Source organism: Mytilus galloprovincialis, chromosome 8 (genome assembly GCF_965363235.1).
Source record: "Mytilus galloprovincialis chromosome 8, xbMytGall1.hap1.1, whole genome shotgun sequence".
Lineage (NCBI taxonomy): Eukaryota > Metazoa > Mollusca > Bivalvia > Mytilida > Mytilidae > Mytilus > Mytilus galloprovincialis.
In genome coordinates this window covers 91,238,392-91,262,488 of record NC_134845.1, presented here as the reverse complement: position 1 = coordinate 91,262,488, position 24,097 = coordinate 91,238,392, and the positions used below count along the sequence as shown (strand labels likewise).

Sequence of the window (24,097 nt, the reverse complement as noted above, 5' to 3'; positions counted from 1 at the left end):
GGAGCAGGATCTGCTTACCCTTCAAGAGCACCTGAGATCACCCCTAGTTTTTGGTGGGGTTCGTGTTGTTTATTCTTTAACTTTCTATGTTGTGTCATATGTACTATTGTTTGTCTGTTTGTCTTTTTCATTTTTGCCATGGCGTTGTCAGTTTGTTTTAGATTTATGAGTTTGACTGTCCCTTTGGTATCTTTCGTCCCTCTTTCAAACATTTATAGGAAACGTGTCTATAAGCTAGAAACTTAATCAGTTTGAGTGTCTTTACCTTCGTAGATTATTATGTACAAATAAAACTGATAAGAACATTAACCTGCATTTGTATAAAATGACTTTAACATATTGTAAGTTGAGTTTATAATAGTTCATGCTAAATCTTCATTTAACAATACGCAGAAAACAAAACTTATGGTAAAAAATTTCAAGAAACTTCTAATCAAACATCTAGACATTATTGTGTTTGTCTTAGGGAGAACTGATTGTTCACATTTTTGACTAGACAGAATATACATTAATTGTATTTGCTCATCATTTTCATGAACGTATTTGTTCAACATGTTGAACATGTTGAAAAAAGATACTTATTTCCTAGCTGTCTCTGAAAGATTTGTTGAACTAACAATGTTTTCGTTTAATCATGTGCTTCTTGAATTTATCCAGATAACGTGTGCTCAAATATGAAATGGACATCTTGCACTTAAAATCAAAGAAAAAAAACCAGTTTTTTTATATAAATTTTTATGTTTTTCTTTTTCATGACTATATCTTGAAAATTTGGAAGCAAACACATCCCCCCCTTTTTTTCCGATACTTAAATCTCAATTTTGTATTCGCGAGAAACAATTATGATAAGTTATGTACTTTTTCATAAGGTCTTAGTTAATTACTATATTGCATAACTAAAAAATATAAAAGAAATTGATAATATACTGACCACATTCAATACCTTAAAGTATCTATAATAATAAAATAACAAGGTCCAATTTGTCAGTCGTCATGGGGTACAAACGACAAATCAAAGAATTCAACTTTATATATAGCTAATAGGACAATGGTGTTGATTAAAATTACACCACTCCAGACCATTTTATTTTCAACATAATGAATATTGCGAATAATTAACAAGTTCCAGGTCGAATCTGGTACCGATACCAATAATATATTCACCTGTTACCTATTGCCTTATCTGTACGTTCCGCATCTGACAGGCGCACCACCAAACGGTGTATTTGGGATTTTGCTATATACACGGGTCATAATCACAGGGTTGGCACTACTAAATTCAATCATTGTCACATTATTCCCTATTGTAGTATTTTAATCAGTAAGTCTTTCTAAGATGACAATACGAATTTAAAACTTCTGGACTTAAAATAAGGCGTAAAGGTACAGTTTTCAATTTGTCAGCCAGCACGACGTAAAACAGCGAATCAAAGAATTCAAGTTTATCTATAACTAATATAGGACATGTTGTATATTTAAAAAATACTCCATTACAGGCCCTTTTATTTTCCAAATAATTAATATTACTAATAATTGATAAGTTCAAGGTCGATGGGTTCAAACAGAAAGATTATTGAAAGCAGTCATATAATCGACATGACTTTATCAGATGCCAAAACCGATACAATAATTAGTCTTACGCATAGTTTTACTTTAATTCAGTTACAAATCCGCGATATCACGGGTGTGTTCTAGTGTGTTTTATAATTATAACATAAGAAGGTATAACATTGCTTATGATGTACATTGTATGCATACCCACTTTCTAGTTTCTTCCAAGAATATGGAACAAACGATTTTATCTTTTTTTTTTAATTTTGCGCATATCGCAGTGTTTTCGATGTTCGTAGTATTATTATTTTTTATAATCAAATCCAGCATAGCTAATTGTGTAAATATTTTATGTCGATATAATTGTAATTGCTTTTGATTGACTCTTCCAACAGTTTCCTTCTAAAACAGATCTACTGTTTTTATCGGATTTACCTGACTATATCGGGATATGGGTATTTGGTCGAATCTTACATATAACAGGAAGTTGTGATTCCAGAAAAAACGACATGGATAAAAATAATAAACAATGTCAAAATGTTCAGGTTTAACAAACTCTTTAATTGGGTTAGACAATGCAAGCACACGATCTGTATTATGTCTTATACTATAGGACCCATATAATATGTATTAACTATCTTCGTATCAACGTGTTTTACAATTAGTTCGTCCATTGTATTCGAGATATTGTATTCTGATTTTTTCTTTGATTTTAAGTGCAAGATTTCTATATCATCAATATACACATGGTAAAGTTTTCATTGACCAAGGTTAAAAAGCCCAAATGTAACAGTATTCCATTTAATTGATTTGTTACAAATAAATGCAACTGTAAATCTTACGTCCACAGTTTAAGTAAGCATAGAAAACACATTTGAACAACATATAACTTACTCTCGTCCATGTATATATAGGTGTGTAAATGACAAATAGAAATATTGATAGAAATATTAACAAAAGCATTCATAAGCTTGTTTACAATCTTTAAACTGTCGTTTCTGTGGGTTTTTTAACAACAAATGTGTTGTCGTTGCTCATGTTACTGCTGACATAAATGTTATATGTTTTGCTACTCACGTTTTAATTTTTTACAGTAACCTTATTAGTACTGTTGAGTAATCTAGTTCAAGGATTAAACGGTAGGTATACAGCTATACAATCTAATTAGTTATTTTATAATAGCGTTTCGCTTATTACAAACTCACGCACATCTTAAGATTTAAGGAATGAAAAGCTAAAATCAATAAGATAGTAAAATAAAGTGCATATATTTATATCCACATTTGTTCATTGACATGTGCCTATACATATATAGATAAAACTATTGTGGAGATACACAATTCATTATGGCCTATTTGATATATGCATTGCAACCATAGTCACACACCCCTCTTAAAAAAAGCAAACAGAAAAAAAATCCATAATATTCGTCTATGGGTGTCTTTGAAACCTCATAATTTCGCAATGATAACGACATCATACCTGCCAACTTTTCAAAATGCCCATGAGGGTTTTACGTGCAAGATTGATCTTATAGTCCTACAAAACCTTCAAGTACATTTTAAAGCTGTTTTTGGCTTCTCCATACAAGCCTATAGCTATTATTAATTGTTCTTTCAAAATTTCCATTTTGGTGTCTCCATGGGGGAAATCCCCCGCAAAAAGTGACAGTTGGCAGGTATGCAACATTTACAATTAGATTTCGTTCTTAAGCTTAAATATTTACATCTTAATACTTTATATGAAAATTGCAGGTCTTACTTGCTTTAGCTGTCTTGGTATCGCACATCCCCGGTTTTGCGATTATGTGGAGGACTGCACTAGTGAACAGGTAATTGAATACATCAATGAACTAATGCGTACATATATTCATATGTATCTGCAAGTGTCTGCAAAGATGTATGGTGATTTGTCGAATTGTTCTGGTTAAATATCTAGCTTTATATCCAACAAGTTATTATTTTTATAAATTAATTTCGGTATAATACAATTTATGCACTATAATCATTGAAATTAAAGTCAATAGAGTATAAAAAGAAAAAATAATTTATTTCACAGGTATGCGGTATTGAAAGCGTAGTTCATCCACATGGCCACACCGTGTTCAACATCGGGTGTTTTGATAGAAAGGTAAAAAAAAGTTGTTATAGCTCAAATAATAATTTATCAAAATAATATTCTTATAGTTATATAAAAATGAAATTTAACATGACCAATCAAACATATGTTTTGGTCATGAAGAACAATAATGTTTAATTTGTGTAATCATAAGTTGCATCAACTATCCTATTTTCGATCATTGGTTTTGTTCTTAAATGTTAGCAAAGAGTAACCTTTGGAAAACAATTATTAAAAAATCTGGTTAACAATGAAATCCTTCATTTAAGAACCTACAGTAAAAATAGTTATAAAAAATGTTTTCATTTACAATAACGCATGTTTTGAAATTAAAAATAAATAATAAAAAATAAAATAAAATAATAAATTTCAATTGACAGTAAACATGTCAAATTTGGAAAAAAACAGTATGGTGTTTAAAGTTCATAAAAAATATAAAAAAAAAACCTCCATAAATCAAAACAAAAAAAAGGGAAAAAAAACAACCACAAATGAACTTTGAAATTTGGAATTTAATATTATCATGAAGGTTTTAATGCATTACCAGACACGGTATTTGTCAGTCGATGCATACTGATGTGACCTCTGTTTTGTTTTTGAAACAAAAGACGTTGGTAATTGTTTACTTTGTTATGATCTTCATTTACTTAAAAAAAAACCAACAGTTAACATTTATGTGTGTAAGTTTCAACTATCAGGAAGACATCTAACTACACCAATTACTTTTTGAACTGAAGAATTACAATATATTTGTGAAGATTCACAATGCCTATATATAGTATAAAAAAGAAGATGTGGCATGATTGCCAATGAAACAACTATCCACAAAAGTCCAAAATGACACAGACATTAACAACTATAGGTCATCGTACGGCCTTCAACAGTGAGCAAAGCTCATACCACATAGTCAGCTATAAAAGGCCCCGATAAGACAATGTAAAACAATTCAAACGAGTAAACTAACGGCCTTATTTATGTGAAAAAATGAACGAAAAAACAAATATGTAACACATAAACATACGACAACCACTGAATTTACAAACTCCTGACTTGGGACAGGCACATACATAAATGATGTGGCGGGGTTAAACATGTTAGCGGGAACCCCCCCCCCCCCCTAACCTGGGACAGTGGTAAAACAGTACAACATAAGAACGAACTATAAAAATCAGTTGAAAAAGGCTGAAATCATCAGATGGACAGAAATACAAGTGGACATGGCCGGGTCCTTATCCATCCCGACACAAAAAGACACAATGGACAGATCTGAGAGTACTCGCAGTTATCTGACAGCTAGTTCAAAGCCACTAACAACCAATAAAAAATCATGCATCTAAGACTAAACTATCAATCCGTACACATCCAACATCCAATGGATTAGTGTAGAGACGTCATAAACAGCCAGAGAAAAACATAACCTTGTGCAATGCCAATGCAAGTTACAGGTATCGACAGATTATAGATCCAAGAATATGTATATGTATTATAACATATTAGTAATATTTAGTTAGCTTTTAATTAACTGACAAGAAAATCAATATTTATACCAATAAAACAATATTCAATGATCTTATTACAGTGTTGAATAGGTAACCTTTTAGAATAAGTTTATTTAAAGGAGCGACAAGTTTACATGGATCATTTCTAAATGTCCGGACACGGTTTACAACATTTCCGTAAAAGTGAGGATGTGCTATCCCGTTTGAAATAAGTTTTCTACAGGTACAACCAAACTTCAATACCAAATCTTTATATCTATGGAAAAATTTAGTAATGGTTTTAAGTAATTTATGGTAACGATATCCCTGGTTTAATAATTTACCAGTAATACATAGGTTGCGTTCGTTAAAATCAAAAACGTCACAACAGACACGGGCATAGCGAACAAGCTGTGAAATATAAACACCGTAAGATGGTGCCAAAGGAACATCACCATCTAAAAATGGAAAATTATCAATAGGGAACGAAAAATCGTCTCTTTTGTCGTAAATTTTAGTGTGGAGTTTCCCGTTTAAAACCGAAATATCTAAATCCAGGAACGGACAGTTATTACCAAATAAATTTGATTTAGTTAAAGTAAGTTCCTTGGGGTAAACTTAAGCAGTATATTGAGAAAATTCTTGATTATTTAACGAAAAAATATCATCAAGATAACGGTAAGTGTTGTTGAATTTATCAAGTAAATGCAATTTCGACGGGTCTTTACTGAGTTTAGTCATAAACTGTGATTCTTAACAGTACAAAAACAAGTCTGGTATTAACGGGGCACAATTAGTGCCCATGGGGATACCTACAACCTGTCGATAAACTTTTTTGCCGAAACGTACATAAATATTATCAAGGAGAAAATCAACAGCTTCAATCATCTCATCACACCTCCAGTAAGTATATGTATCATATTTACCTTTCTCATTAGAGAAGAAGGCTTTAAATGAGTTGCAGCAAATAAATCTACATTAAGCTTTACCAAACGACCATTTAATTAAAAAGTTAAACTTTTGTTTAATAAGATAGTGTGGAAGTGTAGTGTAAAGAGTAGAAAAATCAAAACTATTAACATAATCAAAAGACCATCAAAAGCACGTAATTTATTTAAGAAATCCAATGATTATTTTACTCTCCAAAGATGGTTTATACCACTATGTTCATATATTTTACTACAACAGTTTATGATAAGCTCTTTAATAGTAGTTAATGAACTAGTTAAGAGCACTGTAAGATTAGTTGTAGAACACTTACTAGAGGCCTAGATGAAACTGTATTTAAATGTTTTTTTGTGTAGTATGGTAGGCAAATAGTGTTTGGTAGGCAAATAGGCAATTTGTGTCAGAGTCTTTTATGCAAACAATTTGCAACACAAATGTTCATTGCTAATTTGTTAGATTCTATCACATAGCAATTCCTTCCATTTTTGTTTATCAATGAAGATCTGCAATTTTTCAGACTTGTGTTGAAAGTGGAACTGGAACACAACCTATGTGCCGGCATTGTTGCACGTCAAATATGTGTAATATGGCTGGATGTGGAGAAATCGGTATGTTGTTTACAGTAATATTTCATTAGGTTCTTTTATTTGATGTGTTTCTCTCAGTTGGCAAACTATAAAACATATCAACATGTCATATAAGATCCAGAAGTTTTTATTTGTGTTTGATATTACGATAGACTTAGTTTGATCTAGCCACTTACAAATACAATCACCGTGAAAGGATTTCTTGTTTAGGTTTATCGTTAATTGAGGAATCCTTAAGATAAACAATTGTCCAAATTTTGTCTAGGGTAAAAATATTCAAATCTGTTTTAGGGTAGGTTTATTTAAGAAATCTAGAGTCGAAAGATTCGAAATGAAACACGTGTAGTGCAGAGACAGGGATTTGGCCTCTGAGATATACATGTTCATCTGCATGTATTCTTAAAAAAACTAACGTGAGATTAATAAATAGTTTTTAAATTTCGTTTTTTTTTTGTGTTTTCCCTGTTAATGTTTTATTTGTATGCAGTTATATTTCATCAATAAGAAAATATATTTTGGGGACTTATTATATAAAACTTGTAACGAACTTCCGCATTGATACATGTATGCGCTTATATTAACAACAGGTGATCAAACTAAACGAGAATCATCGCCGGTGTTAGGTCCGCGAATAAATATTCATTATTTGTATCCACTTTTCATGTAGAGTATATTTTTTGCTCACTTTAAGGGACGACATCAAAAGTTCAATGAAGGATAAAAAACTTAATTCACATAGTTTTTTCACTGACCCCCCCCCCTCTTAACTTAATTTGGGAAAAATTGATTGACCCATAGGGATATATGTAAAAATCAATGTCGGATAACCAAATCTTGAAGCCGTTCAACCCCCCACCCCAAACTATTTGAATTAAGTTTTTTATCTTACATTGATCTTTTGATGTCGTCCCTAAGTGATCCAACAATTGTGTGCAAAATTTAAATACTGTTTTAGATACCACACAGCATGGATGTTTGCGTTTACCTATTTGCTACAACCTTGCTCCATAAGTATGGTGCATTTTCATATTTTATACTTTATCTATTTCCCCTTTCCAGTGATTTAAAATTATAAAAAAGAAGATATGGTATGATTGCCAATGAGACAACTATCCACAAAAGACCAAAATGACACAAACATTTACAACTATAGGTCACCGTATGGCCTTCAACAATGAGCAAAGCCCATACCGCATAGTCAGCTATAAAAGGCCCCGATAAAACAATGTAAAATAATTCAAACGAGAAAACTAACGGCCTTATTTATGTAAAAAAATTAACGAAAAACAAATATGTAACACATAAACAAACGACATCCACTGAATTACAGGCTCCTGACTTGGGACTACTAGTAACATTGTATGTTTTTCATTTGCACATATAAATTACTATCACATATACTTTCCTTTAAAAAAGTTATCTATAACTCATTTGTGTATAAAGCATTTTAAACACATGTCTAATTTTGTTGTCAAAATCATCTGTAGCAGTATATCAATCGAAATCAATTGGTATGAACAAGTCTGACATACTTAGATAGTCCCACTATGGATAATTCCGACATCAAAAGTAGGCGTGCTGTACACCATTGTGGAAACAAATCAATTTAAATTTACGGCATAACAATTTATAGTGGGGTTGACAACAAAGGAATATGCATTTTACGGAATTTCGCGACTGGATGACATTTTTCAAAAGTGCAAGTTAATATCATAGTGTTATATAAAGGTATATAGGATTTATTTATGCGACACGTGCCTGTGTGTGTTTATTATAAAGCATGAATTAATACCATATATATAGTGTCGCGGATAGCCCAGCAAGCATAGTGGACAACGGAATTTATTAATTTATTTACATACATGTATCTTAATATATCTATATATATTCAAAACAATCTATTATCTATAACTCATTTGTTTTTAAAACATTTTAAACACATGTCTAATTTTGTTGTCAAAATCATCTGTAGCAGTATATCAATCGAAATCAATTGGTATGAACAAGTCTGACATACTTAGCTAGTCCCACTATGGATGATTCCGACATCAAAAGTAGGCGTGCTGTATATATATATATAAGTATACAACTCGTCTAAACATCAACCCAACAATGTTAGATCTGTAAATTTGCTTTCGCAAATTTTTGGTTCTTCCCTCGCCGGGATTCGAACCCATGCTACTGTGATATCGTGACACCAAATCGCCTGCACTGCAGTCGTCCCGCTAGACCACACGACCACCTGGGCTCTCAAAAAAGAGCTTTCGCTGGCCGTGTGTTACCTTTCGTCGTCAGTTTTTAATCTAGCGGCGTACTACAGTACATGATATATAAGGCATGAAGATGTTATTGTTACAGATCAGCTAAATTATCTATAGTAAAGGATCTTACAAATTAATGTAATATACAGTCACAGAAAATAATTATATTTATAAGTATGTCTGAGTCAGTGACAACTCTACAACAGATGTATCCATCGGATTATATATATATATATATAAACATATGATAAAAACAATAACCACAATTACTCCTAATAACAAAACCTTGAAATATATTGTTAGATACAACTTAGCTAGAAAAAGTAAACCTTGTACCAACCATCGCGAGAGCTAAAATATAGCCGACATGAATGTAAACATGAAACTAAATACATAAATAACTCGATCATCAACGACCTCGCCAGCCAGGAACAACCAAACAAAAACCACTAATGGGATAAACTGGAAACCTTGGTCCGACCCTATGCGACAAGTCATCTCACGAGACATACTGGGACGAATATATTGTTTTGAAAAGTATATATAAATTCATGTATCAAAATATATTCATAATTTTATTGGAACTTGAAAGTTGTCCTGTCTGCGGCGGGCTAGAAAGTCATAATATCAGGTTAAAAATTTCCCGCTACAAAATTAGTCATGTGTCTTATACCTAGCATTTTTTCCTAGTGAGGTAAACATATAAAACTATACGCTAGTACCGTATTTACAATAATTTCTCCCTATACTACGAAACATGAGAAATAGCTTTCACCTATCCGTTACAGTAATGTTGATCGTGTTGTCTTTCAGGAATAATACATTCGAGGGGACCAATTTGTTACAACTGTAAAGGAGTATTGACAATGGATGAATGCACAACTGTTTCTGTTTGCGAACAGAATCAGGTCAGTTATTGTTTTGTTAATTATAACAAAAGTGTATCATTAGTTTTAAAATGTCTTTCCATAAACAAGATATGAGTATATTTAGTAGATATAATTAGAAGGCGTAACTACGTTTGAGACAGATACCACGATCAAATGATGGAAGATATTTTTTTAACGAGTTTTTGTTTATTCCTTATATATTCTTATTATTGTCTCTTTGATTTTGTTTGATTTAAGTTTTATTACTTTGTTAATAGTGTTAATATGACCTCTTTTAAGACATATGTTACTATGCACAAACGAATACAAATAATAAATATTTCTGCATAGTTTTTCAAGATATGAAAGAGGGACGAAAGATACCAGAGGGACAGTCAAACTCATAAATCGAAAATAAACTGACAACGTCATTGCTCAAAATGAAAAAGGACAAACATACAAACAATACATGATACAACATATAAAACTAAAGAATAAGCAGCACGAACCCCACCCAAAACTAGGGGTGATCTCAGGTGCTCCGGTATGGTAAGCAAATCCTGCTGCACATGTGGCACCCGTCGTGTTGTTATGTGATAACAAATCTGGTAAACAGTCAGGTAAGCCACACTCATGAAAGGGAAGGGGATTGTAATTACGACGTAAGGAAAATGTCCGAAACATTATGGAATCGGTTATTCCATAACGGTCAACTAACGCGTGATGCCGTCCGTAAAATGTCACTTATTCTTCTAGAGGATCATTGCAACACAGCATCTACATTGTCCAACAAGAGCAACTACTTTCGTTAAAGCATGATAAAGGTTTCTTGGAAACGTTCTATTGTACTTGATATGCAGTAAGGTTAAAAAACTCGACAATGTATGTGTGATTTTCAAAAAAAATATAAAAAAAGATGTGGTATGATTGCCAATAAGACAACTCTCCACTAAAGACCAACATGACACAGAAATTAACAATTATAAGTAACAGTAAGACCAATTTAAACTCACGGCTTTAAAAAGCCTTGATAAAGCATTTTATAACTGATAAAGATAAAATGTAATCGTCTTTTTTTTATAAATTCATATTAACTGCTAACTTTAACTCATTATAAAATTTTAATATGACAAAACATGCATTGAGGAAAATAAAAAGGACTAGTTTTCGTTTTTTTTTGTGTTAAATATTTGTTAAGCATTGAAAAGACGGGCTTTTGCTCTGAAATCTATTTAAAACAAAAAGACATCTTGGGGAAATCAGATGGTTAAAGATAACACACAGGTAAATGTATTGAAGCAATATTTTAAGCTCTGAATTTTCTTTGAAATTGAACTTGTCTAAGTGTGAATATCATTTACAAAAAAGCAAAATACCTGTCTGTCATACATACACATATCATAATGAGACAGTCAAATTGACTTATGATACTAATGTAAACGAAAATCATATTGTTTTGCATTTTGTAAACGAGCATTTTGATAATATACTTACCAGTCGGTCTTCCCTTTGTCAATATATGTATCACTCAGACCAGCTGTTGATAAAAACTGCATATCACGGCTTTGTGACAACAAATACGTTTATCCAGCCATACGAAGTTTGACCCAGACACGTCAACAAATCATACTGTATAAACCCACGTTAATAAGTTTCACTCGAACTAATGAAGACGTCTTCTGGTTGAAAACACTGGTTTCTATCATACAAAATAGTCAAATACAACCCGATAGATCGATAATCTGATCGTCTCATATTGATATTGTAGAATATCAAGTGCAGGACACAATATAAACCAATCCAAACTCGTCAGCTGTGCTAATAGTAGCAGTATCATAATTTAGTACGCCAGACGCGCGTTTCGTCTACATACGACTCATCAGTGACGCTCATATCAATATATTTATAAAGCCAAACAAGTACAAAGTTGGAAGAGCATTGAAGTCCAAAATTCCAAAACAATATGTCAATACGGCTAAGGTAACCTATGCCTGGGATAAGAAAATCCTTAGTTTTTCAAAAAATTCAAAGTTTTGTGAGCAGGTAGTTTATAGAAATTACAACATTATTGAGACTCACCAGTGACGTCGACGCTCATATCAAAATACTGATAAAGTACAAAGATGGATAAGCATTGAGATTGCAAATCCCCCCCCCCAAAAAAAAATACCAAAAAAAAAACCAAATGGAAGGGATTTTACTCAAGGTCTTTATCGTTCATGCCAGTCACTGCTAGCTAGTAGTCCTTTGTTAATGTACCATGTGTACGTATCATTGTTATTTTGTTTAGCTACTTTTGATACCTAGTCTGACATCGGACTTCTTTTGAACTGAATTTTACTATCCGTATTACTATATAGATATAGGAAGATGTGGTGTGAGTTCCAATGAGACAACTCTCTATCCAAATAACAATTTAAAAAAAAAAAAAAAAAAAAAGAAAAAAAAAAAAATAAACCATTATAGGTCAATGTATGGCCTTCAACAGGGAGCCTTGGGTCACACCGCTATAAAGCTATAAAGGGCCCCAAAATCACTAGTGTAAAACCATTAAAACGGGAAAACCAACGGTCTAATCTATATAAAAAAAAACGAGAAACGGAAACACGTATATATTGCATAAACAAACGACAACTACTGTACATCAGATTCCTGACTTAAGACAGGTGCAAAGCATTTTTGTTAAAGGGCAAGCTGAAGCACGTTTCTGAGTGCGGGATTTTCTTGCCATTTTGAAGACCCATCGATGGACGTCTGCTGTGTTCTGGTCGTTGGTCAGGTTGTTGTCTCTTTGACACATTTCCGCCTTTCCATGATTAATTCGATTCATTTTAACATTGTTGATATCGATATTGTTTTCGATTAATATTTCAATGTACTTTTGCGATTGTTTTTAAGGCTTGTTTAATTGAGGAGCACTATAATGCTGGTGAAAGATTCTTTACCACAAGCTGCCAGTACACAAACGTAACTATTATTATTCGTAATCATAATTTTATTTTGTATGCCTTCTTATAATCACAGTCAACAGGGTTATGCAAACATTAAACATAGAATAGTTGTAGGAAATACAAAGAAGCAAACGACAATAAACACTGCATTGTTCATCGTCTACTAAAAAATAATGTTTAACAAATAATATTTAAGGATTACATACATGTGATTAGCTCTATGATACACACTTAACTCAATTTAGATTGAACACATCTGACAAAACGATGATGAATTACGATAATTTAATGATTCTGAGGACATCTTGCTGACCGGAGAATGAAAGTCCTTTGCGACAATGCTGTGACCATTCAAATAGAAAACAGATGCTCAATGTAAAGAGAGAAGGTAAAACATTTATTAACTAATTACGAACTTCTTATGTCAAGTATCCAAACGTTATTTCACCAAGTTCTTTCCTAAAGAATTAAGGCTGTGAAGTGGTTGATACAAATGAGAATAAGAAACTAAATGGGTCTATTTATTTACATGTTATGACAATCTTTGAAGACTCAAATGATTAAACACGTGTCTTACATCCATGACAAGTATGTTGATGTCAATGCATAGAAGGTTCCAAACAACATGGATTTTGTGTGAAAAAATAGATCACATATACTGCTTGATAAATGAATAAGGTATTGCCAATTAACTTGAAAACTCAAAATATCCAACACCTATTACTTTGTTTAGTTACTTTTGTTACCTTATCTGTCATCGGATTTTTTAACGGAGATTTACTATCCATATTACTATGTATTTTTTTTACATTGGTAAGAAGTAAATCTGTAAATCAGTTTCTTAAGCAATTAACAGGAAGCTTTGGAGAATAATTATGAAACTTATGATCATATACATATTAATGATGTTTTACTCATTCAAATTTTGCCTCAATTCGACTTGAATCTAATATTACGTTACGTGCTACTTTTGCTTTGTATACGACATGTACAACGCCATGATAAAACTATCGTTATATTTACACTTAGCGTAGACTCTGAGATGTACATAATGATGACTTTTAAAATATTCATACCTTTTCAGTCAACATTTATCGTAACATATGTGCAAAACTATGCGTCACATATGTGCAAAAACTATGCGTCACATATGTGCAAAAACTATTCGTCACATATGTGCAAATACTATGCTGAATACGCTTTTTTTAAAATTGCAATTGTAAAACAAATACACTACTGATACTTTATTCCTATTTATCTAACAAGATTACAAAAAGAGGTTAAATAGAGCAGTCACACACATTACATACCCCCCGCATTAGTTTTTGAATGGAAGGTATTCGTTCTATTAGATTTAAAAAAAAATGGAAGCTATGGATGTGTGTGAAATTAACACATGACGTCGATATGATAATCGTTAATTTTAGAAATAGGTGAAACGTTTTGATTTGTTACTGCCTTCATTATGCTTATATTTGCTAAAGGTGTGTGAGGCTCTCTCAAATGGACTCGGTTTACCTGTCATAGGAAAACGATCATCCTCAAAGATGTATCGAAGCAGCTCGACTTGTAACAAATGTTGTTTCACTGACCTATGCAATAATCGATGCAATAAGCAAAGCCTAACAACAAGGAATATAGCTACAATTATAAGACAAGAAACCATTACTTCTTCCTCAACACAGACCACAACTAGTAATGCCATAGTTACCACTAACAGGATCCCAATAACGAATTCAAGTACTTATATCTTTACCACTACCAGGAGTCCGATCACAACTTCTAGTAAGGACATAGTCGATTATTTGTAATGAAAAAAGTTTATTCAAAAGTTTAGAATTGTTCGGAGTAGAACATGTAAAATAGAAATCATCTTTTAAAAGTGTTTATTTAATCAATGAGTAAACAAAAAGAACTACATTATTTTTACAATATGCTTTTCGTCGTCAGAAAACCTTACCAAATGGAATACAATCTCAACAAATGACATACAGCTTAAATAATGAACTATACAAATAAAATTGAGAATGGAAATGGGGAATGTGTCAACGAGACAACAACCCGACCATAGAGCAGACAACAGCAGAATGTCACCAATAGGTCTTCAATGCAGCGAGAAAATACTGCACCCGGAGGCGTCCTTCAGCTGGCCCCGAAAAATAATATGTACTAGTTCAGTGATAATGAACGCCACACTAAACTCCAAATTATACAAAAGAAACTAAAATTAAAATAATACAAGACTAACAAAAGCAAGAGGCTCCTGATTTGAGACAGGCGCAAAATTGCGGCGGAGTTAAACATGTTAATGAGATCTCAACCCTTACCCTATACCTCTAACCAATGTGGAAAAGTAAACCCATAACAATAATCTATAAGAAAATTTTGTTTATCATAATGCCTCTTGAATTAAAAGATGTAAGAAGATTTGATTTGGTTCTGCATTACTTGTTCTTATATTTGCTAAAGCTCTCTCGAATGAACTCGGGTTATCCGTCATCAGAAAACTTTAAACATATGCATTTGTTTTACTGTCCTGTGCAAGAATCGATGTAAGTCGAAAAAATCAACACAAAAAAATGTTTAACTTTTAATACACTCTTACGACATCAAAACATTTGTAAAATCTCTAAATCTTCACTTGAAAAGTATATTTATAGAATAGAGGATGAAAGTAGGTAATATATATACTCAAGATAGCAACACGAACAAAGATTCTCCATGCCCCCCCCCTCCCCCCCGAAAAAAATATACCAATACAAGGCCAAAAATAAACAAACACACGCCAAAAGCAGTAAAACTCAGTTTGCAGGAAGTCAGAAAAGTTATCAGAAGAAACTATTCAAAATGACATTAATACACAGATAAAAGAAGGACTATTTGCAGAAACTTACATACCATCTCCAGACATCGATCAAACTAATTGAAAGATTACATCTCCATCATATGAAAATTAAGCACGTTACTTTCCGTTAGGAGAATAAAATCATACCATAATCTATACTATTGAACGAGAAGACCTCAACTTGTGTGTCTCTTCTCTTCCTTCTAAAATGTATTAATCATCATGCCTTTGTGTCCAATAGGTACCATGCATAGTTGCATTTGTCCTCCTCGCTTATGCTTATTCCGTTTGGGTCATATTTGGAGAAAACGATAATAAAGGCGTCCGGATATTGTTTCAGTCATTGGTTGGATTTTGTAGTTATATACTAGACTTCCGTTTAGAACGGTACACATAGATTTTATGAGGGTCGTAATGGGGGTACCTTCATGAGAAATAACATTAAATTGCCAAATGACGTAAACGGTAATTCTTGGTGTGTGACGGTTATATGTATACTTTCTTCTAGACGATAAAAACATCGACTGATTTTGACGAATCACGTTATCCCCCCCCCCCCCCAAATAAATGACGGTTACGATAATTATTAGAGACCTTTGACAATTGACGATAAGGATATCTTGACGAATCACGGTAAAATTTATCAAATTTGACGACTAACGAAAAATGTTTTTCGCTTTATCTTTAAACTATTAACGTATATAATCTATAAACAAATTGTACATTGTATTTGCTATTTACTGTCAATTCAATGTTTACCATCAACGGTGGTCATATATTATATAGATATTATAATATATGTGTTCAAAGCATATGGAAAACTAATAGAAAGTTAAACAAATAACGAATTTTAGTGGAAAAAAGGGGACTACTAAAATAAATTGCTCTGCCACCAAGTACCTTTGACTTCTGATACTTCTTCTGAAATTCTCCGGTCATAGAATCATTTACAAAAATTTACCCTACAACAGTTTACATGTATGTAACAAAGCTCTAAATGACAACGATTTCGTGAGTGTGTTCTAGTTAATTATATAAGAAAAAAATAATCCGTATCATTCCAGGAAGACATATCTTTTCATATTTTATTTCAAAATTCCATAGTCGGTTGAAAACAAAACTTTACGACAAAAGAGATGATTTCAGCTTTCCAATTGTGAACTTTCCATTTCTAAGTAGCAACATTCCAGCAGCACCTGCATACGGGATATATATCTCCCAATTGATACGATATTCCCGTGCTTGCATTTCCTATCATGATTTTCTTGATAGAGGGTTACTGCTCACAAGGAAGCTATTAAACCAAGAGTTCCAAATGGTGAAGTTGAAATCATCCCTTCGTAAATTTTACGGACGCCATCACGAGTTGGTTGACCGTTATGGAATAACAGTTTCACAAATGATATCGGATATGTTCCTTACGTCGTAACTACAATTCCCTTCCCTTTCATGAATGTGACCTACCGAATTAGACTATTTACCGGATTTGTAATCACATAAGCAACACATCGGGTTCCACATGTGGAGCAGGATCTGCTTACCCTTCCGGAGCACCTGAGATCACCCCTAGTTTTTGGTGGGGCTCGTGTTGTTTATTCTTTAGTTTTCTATGTTGTGTCATGTGTACTATTGTTTTCCTGTTTGTCTTTTTCATTTTTAGCCATGGCGTTGTCAGTTTGTTTTAGATTTATGAGTTTGACTGTCCCTTTGGTATCTTTCGTCCCTCTTTTATAGATATCTTTGTATTCATAAACACGTATTTTTCATAATTTTTTTCTCCAAAGTTAGGCTTTTTGCTTGATGATTGATAGCAGGATTATATGTTTTGCACAGAATAAGAAATTGTATCTGCGGGATTATATACAACAGTAAGTTTTTTACAGTAAGATTTTTTAAATGAGTGCATCATGATTTACGAATATTCCTTAAATGCAAATGATAATACAAATGATTAATCTGATTGTTCAATAGCCCTATTAGATATATTGTGATAGCAAATGGTTTACAGTCTACGAATTTTTAAAAACAGAATCCCTCAATGTTCTAAAATTTAAAATTCAACTTCTAATATTAGGTGAAATGGAACATGTGAAAGATTGTAATGACTTAAAAGGAACAATGTACCATAGTGGAGTTTATCATATCTACCCTAGTGGAGCTCCAGGATATAAGGTTTACTGTGATATGGATACAGACGGCGGAGGATGGACAGTATGTAGTTTTATAAGCGATAAGACAAGATAATAACTTATGCATCATATTTACACAGAAAGTAATTCAATATTTAAGCTGTTTATTTTAAGGATCAGCAGAATTCACAATAGATTGTACAATTCAACTTGAAAAATAATTTTTATTCGCATTGTCATAATTATACTTTTAGCCTTTGAATATTACTCAAACATCGGACAGAATAATTTATTTGTTACATTGATTGTATAAATTTGTCAATATTTAAAATTTGACATACAGAAATCGCTGCAAAGATCTGTCATTGTAGGTAAAAAGAATGAACTATAATAATAACACAATTGTATTATTTTTTTTAATTTCATTTATTGATCATTTATTGTATAAATGTATACATAGTGTAGAGGTTGCAATTTTGATAGCAATCTATACTGAATGTTAACACATTCTCTCCGATAAGAAATACGTATCTTTTTGTTATACTTGTTAGATTTAATCGTTAAGACAATCAAGTTTAATTTGAAGAATAGAAAGACCTATGATAGTCGACCAACATCTACGTGTATGTATAAATTTACGTGAGTGTTCAATTTCACAATTATAAACTTGGACATGATTTCCCACAGGTATTTCAATATCGATCTGGTGGACTTCTTAGTTTTCATACAAAACTTTGGGCAGACTACAAAAATGGATTTGGCGAAGTCAGTGGGGAACATTGGTTAGGTACAGTATACTGAAACATTGGTTAGGTACAGTATACTGAAACATTGGCTAGGTACAGTATACTGAAATATCAGTTAGGTACAGTATACTGAAACATCGGTAAGGTACAGTATACTGAAACATTGGTTAGGTACAGTATACTGAAACATTGGCTAGGTACAGTATACTGAAACATCGGTTAGGTACAGTATGCTGAAACATTGGTTAGGTACAATATACTGAAACATTGGTTAGGTACAGTATACTGAAACATTGGTTAGGTACAGTATACTGGAACATTGGTTAGGTACAGTGTACTGAAACATTGGTAAGGTACAGCATACCTTAACATTGGTTTGGTACAGCATACTGAAACATTGGTTAGGTACAGTATACTGAAATATTGGTTAGGTACAGTATACTGAAATATCGGTTAGGAACAGTATACTTAAATATTGGTTAAAAACAGTATACTGAAACATCGGTTAGGTACAACATACTGAAACATTGGTTAGGCACAGTATACTGAAACATTGGTTAGGTACAGTATACTGAAACATTGGTTAGGTACAGCATACTTAAACATTGGTTAGTTACAGTATACTGAAATATTGGTTAGGTACAGTATACTTAAATATCGGTTTGGAACAGTATACTTAAATATTGGTTAGGTACAGTATATTGAAACATCGGTAAGGTACAGTATACTGAAACATAGATTATGTACAGTATACCGAAACATTGGTTAGGTATACTATATTGAAACATCGGTAAGGTACAGTATATTGAAATATCGGTTATTTACAGTATTCTGAAACATCAATTAAGTACAGTATATTGAAAGATTGGTTAGGTACAGTATACTGAAACATCGGTTATGTACAGTATACTTAAACATTGGTTAGGTACAGTAATCTGAAACATCGCTTAGGTACAGTATACTGAAACATCGGTTATGTACAGTATACTTAAACATTGGTTAGGTACAGCAAACTGCAACATTGGTTAGGTTCAGTATATTGAAACATCGGTTAGGTTCAGTATACTGAAACATCGGTTAGGTACAGTATACTGAAACATTGGTTAGGTACAGTATACTGAAACATCGCTTAGGTACAGTATACTGAAACATTTGTTAGGTACAGTATACTGAAACATTGATTAGGTACAGTATAGTGAAACATAAGTAAGGTATAAACAGTATATTGAAACATTGGTTAGGTATAGTATACTGAAACATTTGTATGTGTAATCTATTATTTATATTACTTTTTTGGGGATTATTTTCCTACTGACGCATTTCAATTTGAAATTTAAAACGTAGTTCTTGATTTGGCTTATAATAAAATTAAGATCGTATTTTGGGAATGTGTCAAAGAGACAACAAGGTGACTAAACAGTAGAAAAGAGCCGACGGCCACCATATGTTTCCCACAAATCGTGAAAATCCCGTATCTGAAGGTTTAAATGTCCTCTCAACAAAATGTGGAAGCTACACTAAACCCCAAAGCATATAAATGAACTTAATTAAAAAAAAAAAATAAACAACACTGGCTCGCTTAGTAAAGCTGTGCCATTATTAAAGTCAAATACATTATTTTAGACAAAATTTTGTTTTAAAAAATCAGGATTTTTTATCATAAATCATCAATAAAGAACTAAATGAGTTAACTTAAGTAAACCTAAACATAATAATCACTAAATTACAATTTTGAATATACATGTTCCAGTATAGAATAGGAACATGTGTATGTTACTAAATTAATCATGTTATATAACGTTATGTTGTCTGTTATGTCGTTTTATACAGTATACACATTTTGTTTTGTATTTACTACTTTCATTGAAATCAAGTTCTATGTATTTTGTTATTCAAATAATCGACAATTCAACAAAGTCTGTCTTGTCTGTGTGTTATATGAACTTTTATATAATGTATATAGTACGATATCTGCTCTGACAGTGACCTTGAATTACCACAATAAAGTCATGTAGGTATCTGCCGTTTATTTGTATCATCAGTAATTATAACACTTTTTTTTTAATTAGTAGTTGTTTTAAAACCGTAGCGTCACTGATGAGTCTTTCGTAGACGAAACACGCGTCCAGCGTATATACTAAATTTAGTCCTGGTATCTATGATGAATTTATTTACAACCACTGGGTTGATGCCACTGCTGGTGGAGATCACCAGCCCAGTAGTCAGGACGTTTGTGTTGTATTATTGATATGGTTATATTTATAAATTAACTGTTTACAAAATTTTTATTTTTTTTAAATTCTAAGGCTTTTCTACCTCAGGCATAAATTACCTTAGCTGTATTTGGCTCGACTTTTAGGAATTTTGGTCCGTACTGCTCTTCAACTTCGTACTTTATTTGGCACTTTTAATTTTTTGGATTCGAGCGTCACTGATGAGTCTTTTGAAGACGAAACGAGCGTCTGGCGTATAATTTTTATACAAAATTTAGTCCTGGTATCTATGATGAGTTTATATATAAGAGCACTTTTCACGAATTCTTGAATCGTGTTAATGACTGTTACAATGGATCTTTGAATTATTAAGATTCTGGTAAATGTAACGGATATGATGCGTATATGTACAACGAATGTTTTCAGTTAATACGGTCACCATGGAACAATGGGTCAGCAATACAAAAACAATTATTAAATTTATATAATGATGTAACGTAAACGATATTGATAATAATCGAAATGCTATATTAAACTTACTTTTTCAAGTAAGCCAAAAAAAAAAAGAGTAAAACATAGTATTCAAAATCCTTCTTGAAAGAAGAGGTGTTTTATTGTTACTCATACCACATCTTCATATATCTTTAATTTCAGGGAATGACCGAGTTCATCAATTGACTGGATTGGGAAACAACGTTCTTAGAATATATCTTGAAGACTGGGAAGGAAACAGTCGTTATGCTGTTTTTAATAATTTTTCTCTCGGTGATGAAGTCTCAAACTATATCTTGTCATATGGTTCATATAGTGGTAATGCAGGTATATTCCGACACATGATAAGTGGAAAACATATTTGAAAATCCCAAAACATTTTAAGGAATAAAAATAATACTTCGTCGTAATGAGTTCCAAATGTTTTACAAAAGAACACAATCGGCAATGCTCTTCAACTGTGTACTTGTTTGGCTTTATAAATATTGTGATATGAGCGTCACTGATGATTCTTATGTTGATGAAACGCGCGTCTGGCGTACTAAATTATAATCCTGGTACCTTTGATAACTATCATACATTATTATATACTAGTTTTGATGAAAAATAATATGCATAGTAATTAGCTTGAGACATAAAACTTAACAAGATTTAAATGATGATCGATTTTTGCAATTCGTTTTATATAACTATTAACTGTTTAAAATACTGTGGCCTGAAACTGAATCAATTACTGTTCAAAAAGAGAAAAGAACAAATAAATGTCAGCTTATTGTATAGCTTTCGTAAGTTGATGTCATCAGGAACTTAGTTCAAAGTAATAGAGTTTTTCTCATTTGATCAGTCTCGACCGTATACACAGATTTGATAATTTAAAAATCAAATCACCTTATCCCCAATGTCAATTATTTTTCTTTTGGAATAACTACAGAGAGTAGTTAGGGTTACATTTCGTTCAGAAATGACAAACTATTAATTTTTAAAATATACATAAAACCCAGTTGATCAAGTAAATGACAGTCACAATGTATGTCTATCTTTTACAGGAAACAGTTTGGCTAATAATATGCAATTTACAACAGCAGACAGACAAAATGACGGTCGTGGGAAGGGATTCAATTGTGCAAAAGATAATTATGGAGGACCGTGGTGGTATACCTCTATGTGTGGTTCTTCCGATCTTAATGGAGAGTATGTTAATGTTGGTAAAGGTGTATCAGATGGAAAGGGTGTGGTTTGGAATGGATGGAAGGGATGGGACTACTCAATGAAAGTTACAAAAATGATGATGAATAAATGAAACAAATAACCGTAACTTAGTTGTACTGTTTCACAGAGTCCAATTTCCTGTCAGTTGCTATATACTTGCGTTGTAAAAGTATTGGACAACTTTTAATAAATGATCATGTTGTATATAAAATCAATATATAATAAAGCAACAACCTCGGTCTAAACAAAACACACGATGGTATTATTTTTTGTTTCCATGGCAAAGTTATCAGGTACGCACAGAAATAACAATCTTTTCATTATACTATACTTCGAAAGGCTTACATTGGATTTTACATTTTTTAACTTTTAATTTCAGAGCGTTTATTCAACTTCTTTTATTTACGAAAAATATCGTGTGTTAACACTTCTTAACAACACATCGACTGAAAACTGCTACGGAACACCATAAGCTTCTCAAATTTACACTAGATTTCCTGACCTACAACAAAATATCCATTATAAACCTTGACGCTTATTTACAACGATTAAGGTTTAACAAGTCAAAGCACGATCGCGTTGATAGAATACATTAATAGACCTATTTTTATCTGTTATGATGATTTATGTCTGAACAGCTCTAAATAGAGTGAAAAATACATTATTTAGTAATTTCAGTTTTTCTGTCTTTCGGTCAATTTCTGAACTCATTCGTTGCGAGGGATTAGATCCTTTTCAGAAGTTGTTATTAGCTTATACAAATCCGCACCATACTGAATTGTCTATAAAGCTACTGAATAGTACTGAAAAATAGAGTAGTAGACAATAACAATCAAAACCAAGGAGTAAACAAAGACTCACAAAACCAAAGGACATTTACATCAACAGTTATAAATAATAAATAAGAAACAACACGAACTCCAATAAAAACCGGGAGTGAAATCAGGTGCTCTGGCAGAGTAAGCAATTCCTGCACCGTATACGGCACCAGACGTGTTATTTCGTTATTCTGTTCGGTAATAATGGAAGATTATTATGACCGAGGAAGAATATCAGATATGATTTCTGACACACTTTTGTCATAATGACCTATCAGCTAATGATGGCGACCGTAAAATTTCTTGAGTGATGATCTTAACTTGATTGATTCATAGCCCTGTTTTAGCAATTTGTGAGAAAGCAGTATTCCTCCTTCAACAAAATCAACGTACTTTGTGCTACCTATAGTGTAACTTATCAATTAAGACACATATACTCCATATTCTGGTGCCGCTAAGATGTTGCTACACAGAAATGAAAAGTTGACTATAGGAAAATTAAAATCATCGCGTTTTTCGTAAATTATGGTATTTAACCTACCATAAGTAGTCATTTCGAGCAAAAAAAAAAATCTAAATATGAAGCCAATTCACCAAAGTGATTTCAAACTAACAAACAAGTTGACAATGAAAAAATAAACCACAAAGACAACGACGAAACAAACAGTACACAATACACAACAAAGAAAACAATAAAATTAGCGACACGAACCCACTAAAAAACTGGAAGTGATTTCAGGTGCTCCGGTCCTGAGTTGACTGCAAGCGAAACATCTGAAAAAAATACAGAAATAGTATAAATAAATAACCGAAATTCAACGGACAAAATTAAAAACCGTTGACTTTCTCAGACGACGGAACTAATTGACAAATAACTGATTT

At 32.4% G+C, this 24,097-nt stretch overlaps 1 protein-coding gene across 2 annotated transcripts; it reads left to right on the top strand.

Annotated features, from left to right (window-relative positions):
* The first annotated feature begins 305 nt into the window (after positions 1–305).
* Positions 306–22,649, top strand: LOC143042827 (uncharacterized). 2 transcript variants are annotated; one of them, XM_076215298.1, is made up of 12 exons: positions 306–341; positions 2,646–2,690; positions 3,306–3,382; positions 3,610–3,681; positions 6,613–6,703; positions 9,757–9,851; positions 12,711–12,779; positions 14,248–14,503; positions 17,683–17,819; positions 18,425–18,524; positions 21,351–21,515; positions 22,235–22,649. In XM_076215298.1, exons 1-12 carry the CDS (start codon positions 326–328, stop codon positions 22,486–22,488), a joined length of 1,377 nt encoding a protein of 458 aa, XP_076071413.1. In that variant the 5' UTR covers positions 306–325; the 3' UTR covers positions 22,489–22,649. The 2 variants fall into 2 exon arrangements, with proteins under 2 accessions (XP_076071413.1, XP_076071412.1); XM_076215297.1 differs by having other exon boundaries at positions 14,248–14,548.
* Positions 22,650–24,097: the final 1,448 nt, after the last annotated feature.

Bases quoted from the DNA above. Each gene is read 5' to 3' on its own strand.
- LOC143042827 (XM_076215297.1), top strand. The intron at 2,691-3,305 runs GTAGGTATACAG...TGAAAATTGCAG, and splicing joins TCTAGTTCAAGGATTAAACG to GTCTTACTTGCTTTAGCTGT. The intron at 12,780-14,247 runs GTAACTATTATT...TATTTGCTAAAG, and splicing joins CAAGCTGCCAGTACACAAAC to GTGTGTGAGGCTCTCTCAAA.